Source organism: Lontra canadensis, unplaced genomic scaffold (assembly GCF_010015895.1).
Source record: "Lontra canadensis isolate GAN:19392208 unplaced genomic scaffold, GSC_riverotter_1.0 scaffold136, whole genome shotgun sequence".
Classification (NCBI taxonomy): Eukaryota; Metazoa; Chordata; class Mammalia; order Carnivora; family Mustelidae; genus Lontra; species Lontra canadensis.
Genome location: NW_022631130.1, coordinates 444,438 through 456,619, shown reverse-complemented (window position 1 = coordinate 456,619; position 12,182 = coordinate 444,438). Strand labels below are relative to the sequence as shown.

The window sequence follows — 12,182 nt, the reverse complement described above, 5'->3', positions numbered from 1 at the left end:
GGGCTGGCTTATTCTTTGATGGGAGTTTGGGAAGAGCTGTCCTATGCACTGTAGGATGTTTAGCAGCAACCCTGGCCTTTACCCATTAGATTCACTCCCCCAGTGGTGCAATCAAAATGTGTCCACATATTTCCAAATATCTCCTGGGAGACGAAACCATTCCCAGTTAAGAACCAATGTATAACTCATTGGTCCAGGTGCAGCTGAGGCCGAAAGAGAACATCAAAGTCCAGAAGCGGACATACTCTTGGAAGAGATGACACTGCGCTTGACCTCCTTGAATGACAGGAAGATGTGCTCAGAAGATACGGAGTGTGCAGAGAAGGGGCTATTGGACTGCTGCCAGCCCAAGTACTTCATCCTTCAGGCCAGCCCAAGTACTTCATCCTCCTTGGATCAGCAACTATGAGATAGACATTGCTAGAGTGGGCAGAGCTCAGATCCAAAGTCCTGATGAGCCAGGGAGGCATCCACCACCTCGGTCCTGGAGGAAATGACTCATTTCTGATTGTGCTTTATCATCATTACCTATCTGAGGGGTCCACCCAGATGTTTAGCCAAGGCAGCAGGAGGAGCAAAGCATGGACACAAAATGGAAGAGTCCCTGCCTCCCCTCTGGAGGGCTGTGGGAAATCCAAGGGATAAATCTCAGTCTTGGGTCCTGGCATTTAAACCTGGAGCACTGGTCATAAACAGGGGACCTCTGCCCCATGACCAGGGTCAATAGCATCCTGGTGACTAATTTGATTGCTCTGGGGGAGGTTGAGATAATGGGAGGAGAAGGCAAAACTCAAATGTGTGGCAGTTCAATAAACCAGGGAACCAGGGAAATTATGTTGATGATGCTAATTATGGTGATGGTAATGGTATCTTGTCTAACTCTTGGAAGAGGTTGGAGGTGAGGACCTTGTGAAGGTCTTGTTAAGTCCTCGTGAAGGGCTTCCTTTCTGAGAAAAGAAACATCAGGATAGAGCTCTTACCCTTGACTGGAATGCTCTGTGTGCAGCAAGACCAGTTTCTTTTCCTTCTGGTCCCATAGCTGAGATACTCTTTTCAACCTCACTCACAGGAGTGGCCAAAGAATGAAGGTAAGTACTATGCTTCATTTCCAGGTCCTGTGACGTCCTGTGACATCCTGTGCTCTCTTCTTCCCTCTGCTGGTGACATGAAGAGCATCCAACTTTGGATTCCGAGGCCCTAAGGAATGAAGATAAAATATGGAAAGAGCCTGGGTTCCTGGACGACCCCTGGGAGCAGAGTACCATCTCCAGCCCACCACCAACCTCACCGACCCCATTTACAAGAGCAAGAAATAAACTTTTGTGTCAAGCCGCTGAAAGTTGTTGTTATAATAGTTTGGTTTTTTTTTTTTTTAATTTTATTAATTTGAGAGAGAGTGAGAGAGAGCACAAGCAGGGGGAAAGGCACAGGGAGAGGGAGAAGGCGACTCCCCGCTGAGCTGGGAGTCTGATGTGGGGCTTGATCTCAGGACTTGGAGATCATGACCCGAGCCAAAGACAGACACTTAGCCATCTGAACCACCCAGCCACCCCTGTTGTTGTAATAGTTAACCTACAACGATTAAAACATGATCCCTCGGGGCATATGGGTGGCTCAGTGGTTAAAGCCTCTGGCTTCGGTTCATGATCTCAGAGTCCTGGGATCGAGCCCCTCATGGGGCTCCCTGCTTGGCAAGGATCCTGATTCCCCCTACCCCCTTCCTGCCTCTCTGCCTACTTGTGATCTTTGTCTGTCAAATAAATAAATAAAATCTTAAAAACAAACAAACAACAACAACAAAAAACATGACCCCTCTCCCACCCAAATCTGCTGTTGTGTTTTAAATACCAGCTCAAATACTCTTCTTCCAGGAAGTTGATCCCGAGAGCTTTAGTTCACTCTAGCTTTTAATACCTATGGCACCTGTTACTCAAATCACACAATTTACCTCTTAGCATGTATTTTTTTTTTGAAGTAGGACTTTATGATGGACTGTAAGCTTCTCAAGACAAGAATCATATGTTAGATTTCTTTGCATCTTCACAGTTCCTAATAAAAATAGTAACTATCATATATATTATTTCCCTGGAACTATTGTTTATATATAAATACATTTAATCCTCGTAACAACACTATGAGATAAATACTACTGTTTCCCCCAACTCATAGATGGGGACATTGAAGCACAGAGAGGTTAAGTAATTTGTCCAAGGTCACACAGCTAGAAAGGGTTGGAGCCAGGACTCAAACCCATAAACTGGGGGAAGCTGGGTGGCTCAGTGAGTTAAGCATCTGCCTTCAGCTCAGGTCATGATCCCGAGGTCCTGGGATCGAGTCCTGCTTCACGTTTCTTGCCCAGCGGGAAGCCTGCTTCTTCCTCTCCCCTATCACCTCCCCCCTGCTTGTGTGCTCTCTCTCTCTCTCTCTCTCATGCTCTCTCTCAAATAAATTAATAAAGTCTTTAAAAAACAACAACAACCCATAAACCCGAGTAATGAATGAGCTTCCAGTAGTTACACCATCTTAACCATAATTGTTCCAGGGATGTTACCTTGTATGTCCAGTTGAAACTGCTGCCTCATTTGGGCAGGGACCAGCAGTGCCAATCCCATCTCTACTAGTACCTGAAGCTGGCTAGATGCAGAGGAGCTGTCACCCACACCTGCTGACTGAGAGAACTGCAGGCCAGCTAGAAACAAATTGTGCAGGTAGGGCAGGGCAAGATTTGCTCTTATTGCTGGTATGTGTTCACTACCCAGAGCCCTGGAAAAAGTGTCGAACGGTCCAATTTTTTTTTTTTTTTTTTTTTGCCTAGTCCCTAAAACTAGAGATTACAACCCCTAGTAACAAAATTTCTCCTGAATCTGCTCTTGATACAATCCTCTTTCCAGGAGACCCTGGGTGGTTCTGTTGGTTAAATGTCTGACTTTGGCTCAGGTCATGACCTTGCAGTCCTGGGCTTGAGCCCGGCATAGGGCTCCATGCTCAGTGGGGAGTCTAATCCAATCTGACCAATGTCCTTATCAGAAAAGGTCAGGTCAGGGCGCCTAGGTGGCTCAGTACTTTGAGCTTCTGCCTTCCGCTCAGCTCATGATCCCAGGGTCATGGTATCAAGCCCTGCATCCGGCTCCCTGCTCAGTGGGAAGCCTGCTTCTCCCTCTCCCACTCTCTCTACGTGTGTTCCTTCTCTCACTGTCTCTCTCTCTCCCTGTCAAATAAATAAAATCTTTAAAGAAAAGGTGAGTGTGGAGGCCAAGAAAAATTAAGGCCATCCAACCTCAGGTTTAGCCTTAGCATAAGTACAGCCATCTTAGCTCCAGCAGCCATTTCAGACCCCTGTGCCCAAGGGCTGAACTTTCCCCTACTTTACTTTAGTTCTAAGGACCCCCACTCTGCTTTGGTTCCAGAAACCCCCACCCTGCTTTAGTAACAGGAAGCCCCACCCTGCTTTAGTTCCAGAGACCCCCACCCTGCTTTAGTAACAGGAATCCCCACCCTGCTTTAGTAACAGGAACCCATAAATATCCCTGCCTTAACTAAGCTCGGGGTCCAAGTCCCTACTCTGCTGTGTCGGGTATACTTGGGTCCAAGCTTGAGCTTGTCGAATAAACCCTCATGTGATTGCATCGGTGTTGGCTCCTTGGTGGTCTCTTGGATGCGAAAACTCGCGTACAACAGTGAGGTCACAGATCTGCACAAAGGAAAGATCATGTGAAGAGGGAGAGAGAAGGTGGCCATCTACAAGCTAGGGAGAAACCACTCCTTAGGAGAAACCACCTGTGGCCACATTGATCATGGACTTCCAGTCCAGACATGACAGTTAAATGCAGTGTGGCATCCAAGATGGGATCCTGGGACAGAGAAGGGGCATTTGTAGAAAGACAGTTAAAATCTAAATAAAGTCCACAGTTTTGTTAATAGTATGTGCCAGTGTTGTTTTTTTGATTTTGACAAATGTGATGACAACTGGCAATATAAGATGTTAATATCAGGGACACTGGGCGAGGGATATATGAAACTACACTATCTTTGCAAATTTTCTGTAATTCTAAAATTGTTCCAAAATTAAAGGTGTTTTAAAAAACAAAGACTCCATTGGTCCCCTATTTTCAGTTCTTTGGGATGTATATCAAAGAGTGGAATTGTTGAGTCATATGGTAATCCTATGTTTAACTTTTTGAGGAACTGCCAAACTTTTTCACAGTGTGTGCATGATTTTACATTCCCACCAACAACTGTATGATTTCAATTTCACCGGGTCCTCGACACTTGTTAGTTTTCATTATTTTGATTATGGGCATTCTAGTTGGTGTGAAGTGGTATCCCATTGTGGTTTTGATTTGCCCTTTTTAAAAATGACAGATGATGCTGAGCATCTTTTTGTATGCTTAGTAGCCACTTGTAGATCTTCTTTGATAAAATGTCTCTTCAAGTCTTTTGCCCATGTTTAAAATTGGGTTGTTTGCCCTCTTGTTACTACTGAGTTGTAAAAGTCCTTCATGTATTCAAGAAGCCCTTATCAGATATGTGATTTGCAAAAAATGTTCTTCCATTCTGTGGGTTGTCTTTTCACATTTTTTGAAAAGATTTATTTTAGGGAGAGAGAGCATGAGCAGGTTGTTGAGCAAAGGGAGGAGAGAAGCAGATTCTCCACTAAGTGCAGAGCCATGCTGGGCTTGACATGGGGTCTCCATCTCAGGACCATAAGATCATGACTTGAGTCGAAATCAAGAAATGGTTGCTTAACCAACTGAGCCACCCAGAAGCCCCTCTTTTCACTCTTCATAGTGATCCTTTGATCACAAAATGTTTTATTTTGGAGGAAGTCCACTTTATTTTTTCTTTTGTTATCTATATTTTTGGTGCCATATTCAAGAAACCATTGCTAAATACAAGATCATGTAGAGTTGTTTCTGTGTTTTCTTTTGAAAGTTTTATGGCTTTATATCTGACATTGAGGCCTCTAATCCTTTTTAATTTTTTTTAAGATTTTATTTATTTATTTGACAGACAGAGATCACAAGTAGGCAGAGAGGCAGGCAGAGAGAGAGAGAGAGAGAAGCAGGCTCCCCGCTGAGCAGAGAGCCGGATGTGGGACTCGATCCCAGGACCCTGAGATCATGACCTGAGCTGAAGGTATCGGCTTAACCCACTGAGCCACCCAGGCACCCTCTAATCCTTTTTAAATTAGTTTTTGGTAATGTAAGGTAAGGAAACAGCTTCTTTTCTTTCTTTCTTTCTTTCTTTTTTTTTTTTTTTTGTATGTGGATATCCAGTTTTCCCAGCACCGTTTATTAAAGAGACTGTTCTTTTCCCATTGAATGGTCTTGGCACAGTTGTCAAAAAATCTGTTGACCGTAGATGTGAACTTTTATTTCTGGACTCTCAAGTCTGTTCTATTGGTCTATCCTTATGCCAATGCTGCATTGTTTTGATTAATGTAGTTTTGCAGTAAATTTTGAAATTAAGAAGTGTGAGTCCTCCATCTTTGCTCCTATTCAAGATTACTTTGACTCTTCAGGAAATCCTTGAAATGCCATATGAATTTTTGGATGGGTATTACTGCAAAATAAAAATGCCATTGTGATTCTGATAGAATTGCATTGAGTCTGAAGATCATCTTGGGTTTTATTACCCATCTTAACAATATTAAGTCTTCTGATCCATGAACATGAGATATCTTTTCATTTATTTGTATCTTCTTTAATTGCTTTTAGCAACATTTTATAGTTTTCAGTGAACAGGTCTTGCACTTCTTTGGTTAAATTTATTCTTAAGTACTTAATTTACTGTAGTATTATATTATTTATTAATTTTGATGCTATTGTAAATGGGATTGTTGTCTTTTCTTTTCAGATTGTTCATTACTAGTTTACATAAATAAAATTAATATTTGTGTGTTAATTTTATCTCCCGCAACTTTGCTCTCCACAGCAGTATTATTCACAGTAGCCAAAAGGTGGAAACTTTTCAAGTGTCTGTCAACAGAAGAATGGATTTTGTAAAATGTGGTATAGACATACAACAGAATATTATTTAGCTGTAAAAAGAAATAAAGTCCTAACACATGCTACGATGCTGAAAAACCCTGAAAATATGCTAGGTGAAATAAATCAGTTACAGAAAGAAAAATATTACATGATTCCATGTATAGGGAATATCTAGAATAACCAGATTCACTGAGAAGAAAGGTTAGAAGCTACCAGGGCCTGTGGAGAAGGGAAATGGGGAATTGTTGCTTAACGGATACAGACTTTCTGTTTCGGGTGATGAAAAATTTGGAATTAGATAGGGGTGATGGTTGGATAACATTCTGAATGTAGTTATTACCACCGAACCATGCACTTAAAAATGACTAGAAAGGCAAGTTTTGCCTTTTTTTTAGAAAGGCAAGTTTTATGTCATATGTATTTTGCCATGCTTTTTTTAAAATAGTTTAAAAAATATGTGAAAGTCACTTGGTGCAACCTTGGTTCCAAAGCAGAATTCTTTTCTGACACACAGGCAGTCTCTGCTTACACATTTTCGCTGTGGTGCTCACCCCAAAAAAACCCAGACCCCAAACCAAAACCAAACCAAACCAAGAATTCTTTTGTAAGAATTTGAATAATTATTGAGAATAATTGAGAATTGAATAATTATTCAACCACACACACATAATTACATATTGAAGTGGGGCTTTGCTCAGGGCATCTATGGTTTCTATACACGGTGAGACCAGAGTGAGTCCACAAAAACATCTTTGCTTGGATCATTGGGTGGAGATGAAGCCCGATTATAGCAAATTGACCTAGGTGGCTTCCACACCATGGGCAAGTGAAGACTGGCACTTTCAGTTTTCAAATTGTGGGTTACCTATTAGTGGGCTGTATCATTTGATATAACATGATAATATTAAATAGAATCAGATAGATGTTATCATGTGGATCAAGAGCAAGGACTATGTGTTATGGAAAAACTTAAAGGCTTATTCTCATCTTCTCCCTCCCTCCCCCAACAGACAACAAATACGTTTTTTTATACTACTTTTCAAATTTTAAAAATATAGTTACAAGCAACAACAAATGTATGTTATCCTCTCCTTGTCATAAAACATGGGATACTCTAACACTGTTCTGCATTTTCATTTTTTTTTACTGAATCCAGCTTAGATATCTTTTTGTATCAGTACATAAGAGAGTTTCCTCATTTTTTGTTGTAGCTACATAACATTCCATTGTACAAATGTATCATAATTTTGTGATTCTTCCTACTTGGATATTTTGGTTATTTCCAATATTTTGCAAGCAGTGCAGCAATGAATAATTTTATAGATATGTAATTTGTACACGGCCACGTATATTTGTAGGATACATTTGCTGAAGTGAAATTGGCCCATGTGCTGGGCCAAAGAGCATATGCATTTGTAATTTTTATAAATATTTCCAAATTGCATTCTGTAGAGAACTATACCCGTATACCCCCATAGCACCTTATGAGAAGGCCTCTTTCTCTATGGCCTTACCTGTAGAATGTTAAAGGATTTTTGCAATCTGTGCAGTGAAAATAATATCTCAATATAATTTTAATTTTCTTTTAGGGTGAATACCTTTTCATGTGTCTTAAAGCTATTAGTATTTTCTTTTCTGTGAATTGTCATATTAGTTACCCATTTTTCTGTTATTAGTTTCCTTTTTTTTAGATTTTATTTATTTATTTATTTATTTGACAGAGAGCGAAAGAATGAAGGTGCAAGCCAAGAACAGGAGTTGGGGTGTGGGGGGGACAGAGGGAGAAGGAGAAGCAGGCTTCCCAAGGAGCAGGGAGCCCTACACAGGGTTCAGTCGCAGGACCCTGAAATCATGACCTGAGCTGAAGGCAGCCGTTTAACCAACTGAGCCACCCAGGCGCCTGAGTTATTAATCTTCTTATTGATTTCTTCTATAGTCTTCTCTAGGGAGATTAGTCCTTGGTTTCTAATATGAATTGAAAAAAAAATTTTCTTAATCATTTATATTTTGGTTGGGCTAATAATGTATTGGTTTTGCCACGCACACATTTAAGTTTTCATTTCTTTTTTTTTTTAAGTTTTTATTTTAATGTCAAATGTTTCGGTTTTTTATGGCTTTTGGCTTTTCAACCTTTGTTAGAAAGTCCTTTTCTCACCATATTTACTAAGGAATTGTTAGTTTGAGTTTTGTATGCTGTTTTAGTTGTTCACATAAATAAAGTTATACCATTTATAGTACTCTGTAAGTACTTTTTTCTACTTAATCTGGATATCCATGTGAGAGCTAAAGATTCACTTCAGTTATATTAGTGTTCTATGCCATGAAACTGTTATTCAGTGATTGATTATCCACTATTAATGGATTTAGAGTGAGTTTCAGTTTTCAGTGTTACAAACAGCCAGTCAGGACAAATCTTTCATGTATCCCAGTGACTTGTGAGGCTGGTGTGTGTGAGGAAGAGCCAGGGGTGCAGCCTTAGGACATACTTGTTCCATTTGTTTTTTTTCACTAGCAGGGCCCCCTAGTGGCTCAAGCGTAAGAAGGAGGGTCAGACTTTGGAGCCTGGACTTCTCTGATACAGAATAATGAAACTAAGGAGCCTTCAAATCTTCTGATTCAACACTCTCATTTGACATACAGGGAAACTGAGACTCATATAGGAGGCCAGTAGCTCGTCCCAGCTCAGCAAGCCCAATAAGCCCAGAGATTGGCCCAGAACCCAGATCTCTGAGCCTCAGGTTGCAGCTCTGCCCGTGCCAGGTTTTTCCTGGTATGCTGTGACCTCTCATTCCTGACACATTTTTGGCAAGGTACAGTCTCTCAGACTGGCTGAATAAATCTTGTATTCACTTAGGGAACCGTCTTTGGGTTATCCGTTAAGGGGAAAAGTGAACTGCTGCAAGCCCTCCCTCCCTTCATCTCTTCTCTGTCCTTAGTATCTTTTGCGGGTAAAAAAAAAGCCTCCCTTTTGGGTGCCTTTCCACTACCACTGGCATGGACCAACTGTGCTGGGGCTGGAGTGGGGCATGGAGATTGGAGAGATGCCAGTCCTTAAAATGCAAGGTAGCTAATGGGGTGGCTGAGTGGCTCAGTTGGTAAAACAACTGCCTTTGACTCAGGCCATGATCCTGGAGTCCCAGGATTGAGCCTGCATTGGGCTCCCTGATAGGTGGAGCATCTGCTTCTCCTTCTGACCTCCCTGCCGCCATTAACCTCATGCTCTCTCTCTCTCTTTCAAATAAAAATAAAATCTTTTTCTAAAAGTAAGGCAGCTGAGACTCAGAAAGACACACCTGTGCTGCTCTAGCATTTCTCTATTGGGGGTCTAAGGGACAGTCAGTTGGTGAAAAGGTTCTGGGGAACTCTCAGGGACCTGTATTTGCATTGACAAGCATACTGCTTTAACTTAAGACTCTGTTTAATTCAAAAAGTGTGTCCTGTTTTTCTAAATACATTGTTGGCTTCCTGAGTACAAAAACTAGATCTGATGCTTCTTTACAGCCTTCAGGATCTCAGCACATTGCTGCATGTTCAGTTGCCTTCTCTCGCTCCATTCTTTAAACCACTGGAACAGTTAGAATCTTTATGTTAAAATTCAGTAATTATCTTCTTGCAATTGCATTGTTTAGCCCAATCACTTTCATGGCTGTTGGTCCTGTCCCTCCTGTGAAATTACAACCTCTTTATGGCAGGATTTCCACTGGGTTCCCATCCACTGAACATCTTCATGGACTTCTCCTCTATTCATCTTGCCTAACTTACACAGGTATACTCTCACCCACTCTCTTTGGAAGAAAGCTTAGATCCTAGGGTCTCCTTTCTCAAGTGAAAGGAAGTTAATACTTTATTTTTATATCTTTGGTTTCAGACACTGTTAATTCCTTGTTCTTAGGATTCTTGTAATATTCCCATTGTAGGGGCAGGCTTAGATTTCAAAACTGTTTCTATTACTGGGGAAAGGAGTGAACTGTCTTATAAGAAAATGAGAATTTCTAGAGAGAAACCACCCCTCTCTCTTCCTTCCCTTCCCATGTCGATTTCTGGAACCCAGAACTGGGTTCTGCCAGCATATTCTGACTGGCTAAGAAAGGGTTCAAGGAATATCAAAGCAAGGATGTGTCTTGACTAAGGGCGCTTTGAGAATTTACAGCAGAGATGGCATCAGAGAATCCACGTCTCTCAAGCCCAAGGTAGGAGGTGGACTTTCCAGGGCACTAAATTAGGCCTTACAACAGGCTAGACATACCTAGAAATCCAGTCTATGTTTTGCTAACAAAAGGCCCAATGTATGCAGGTCTATACATGCTGGGGAATCTTTGTTTACCTCTACTGGCCCTCCTCTAATCAAAAGGCAAGAACATTTTCCACTCTGAGACGAAAGCAAACAAGTAAGGAAATGGATTTTATTTAGATTGTAATAGGGATTGTAATAGGGAGAGCACTCCAAATATGATCAGAGTGCCTACCCAGATTGTTTTTTGCCTTAGACTTTCATAGGGAGAAAAGTGGGAGATTTGCAATCAGAAGTTTCAGTCAGGTGAACAGAAAATGTTTATCTGTGTCTAGCTTCTCAGTGTGGAGGGCAGACTTTAATCTCAGCCAATAATTCATGAAACAAAGAACAGGAAGTTGCAGGGTCAGAGTGGCCCTTAGAAGCAGGCTCAGACACAATGGAAAGATTTTCTTTGCCTGGTCTTGTTACAGGCTAACAAAAGGGCCATGAAAGATGGAGAATGAGTTTTATTTAGGCGGGAGGGTGGTTCTTTACAGAGAGCCCTTCAAAGATACCTGATAGGTCAGGAGGTTTCTTAGCCATTGCTCTTCACCAAGAGCATGGGGCTCAAGTAAAGTTTAATAATGTTTTTCATCAGGGGGCCCCTTTGGAAGTAGAAACTTGTACTTCGTATTACTGACCAAATGGCTTCTTAAGATGGGAGTTAAGTCATCATTATTTTTAAGCAGGTTCCATGCTGAGGCGTGAACTCACAGCCCCAAGGTGGGGCTTGAACTCACCTTTCAAGACCTGAGCCGAAAAAGTATAACCCTTAACCCACTATTCACCCAGGCGCTTCAAGTTGTTATTTTTAGACGATAAAAAAGGAAGAAAAATGCCTTGAAAGGAAGCTCTTTCAATCAAAGCACGCCAGTTACAAGCGCTCCACAGTTGCTGAAACTTCGAACTACAAGTCCCAGAGAGCAGTGCACCACTTCCGTCCCGTACTAAGGGCGGGAATCAAGCGCCTCGCTGCATGACGGGAAGCATACTTAATTTGCCCTATAGTGAAAATGTAGTTGTAGCGCGTCTTCATCTTCCAGAAGCATAACTCAAGAAGATTCTCAAACAAGGAGCACGGGCAGAGAACCAATAAATTAACGTTATAATCTCCGTGGGGAACATAACTGGCTCCTCCAAAGTTAAGTATTTAACTGAAGCAGGAGCTCCCGCTCAATTTACCCAGTAGTCTCTTTCCGGCCACGCTGTGCGTCATTACCGTTGCATCTTCTGATTGGCCAGATGATAGGAAACAGCGCCTGCGCGCTGCATTCCTTTGAGGGTCGTGGGCAGACGCCATTTTGGCCTCAGAGGTGCTTCTGGGAAGTAGAGCGCGGATCTACACGCCTTCCCGCCTACCTGGTACAGCTTCTTGTGCCGGGGCTTTTAGGTCGAAGTGTTTGTGCCCGCCGCTGCTGCCGTTTTATGCTACGCACCCCCGAAACCCTCTAGTCGAGCGGGAGCCCCTGAGCATCGGGCCGCGCCATCGGGGGTCACATCGCCAGGAAGGTGGTGACGGGGGCGGCGCGGGGCGCGGACACTCCCCGCCGAGAGCCCGCCTGCCATGGATTCGGAATATTTCAGCGGCGACCAGTCAGGTGGGGCAGGGACTTGGGGGACAGGGCTTGGGGGCGGAGCAGTTATTCAGTGGGGCTTGGCCTCTCACCCTCGCCGGGTAGGGGAAAGAGGCCCCAGAGACGTTTCCTCCCCCGACTTGGTCCGTCGTGGGCTGTGAAGCGGCGCGCGAAGAGCCCGCCGACCCGCTGCGGCCCGGAAGTTAGAACCTTGGAGAGGGGATTCTAGACCGAGAGCTGTCTTCTGAATTGGCAAGTTTTTTGCTGAAACTGGGAAACCACTTCATGTATTAAGCGCTTCTATGTGCAAAAGTCCTAGGGAAGGTCTCTCCTGTTACGGATTTT

At 42.7% G+C, this 12,182-nt stretch overlaps 1 protein-coding gene across 6 annotated transcripts in view; it reads left to right on the top strand.

The window, feature by feature from the left end:
- Positions 1–11,707: 11,707 nt before the first annotated feature.
- Positions 11,708–12,182, top strand: part of IWS1 (interacts with SUPT6H, CTD assembly factor 1) — a 39,070-nt gene continuing 38,595 nt past the window's right edge. For 4 of the 6 annotated variants that reach the window (XR_004380908.1, XM_032843175.1, XM_032843174.1 and 1 more), the window contains exon 1: positions 11,708–11,870. Coding sequence is in view for 5 of the 6 variants with exons in the window: in XM_032843175.1 (XP_032699066.1) it covers positions 11,828–11,870 (43 nt within the window). In the remaining variant the exon portion in view is untranslated. The remainder of the gene's footprint in view (positions 11,871–12,182) is intronic. The other 2 variants (XM_032843178.1, XM_032843177.1) reach the window with 1 other exon arrangement.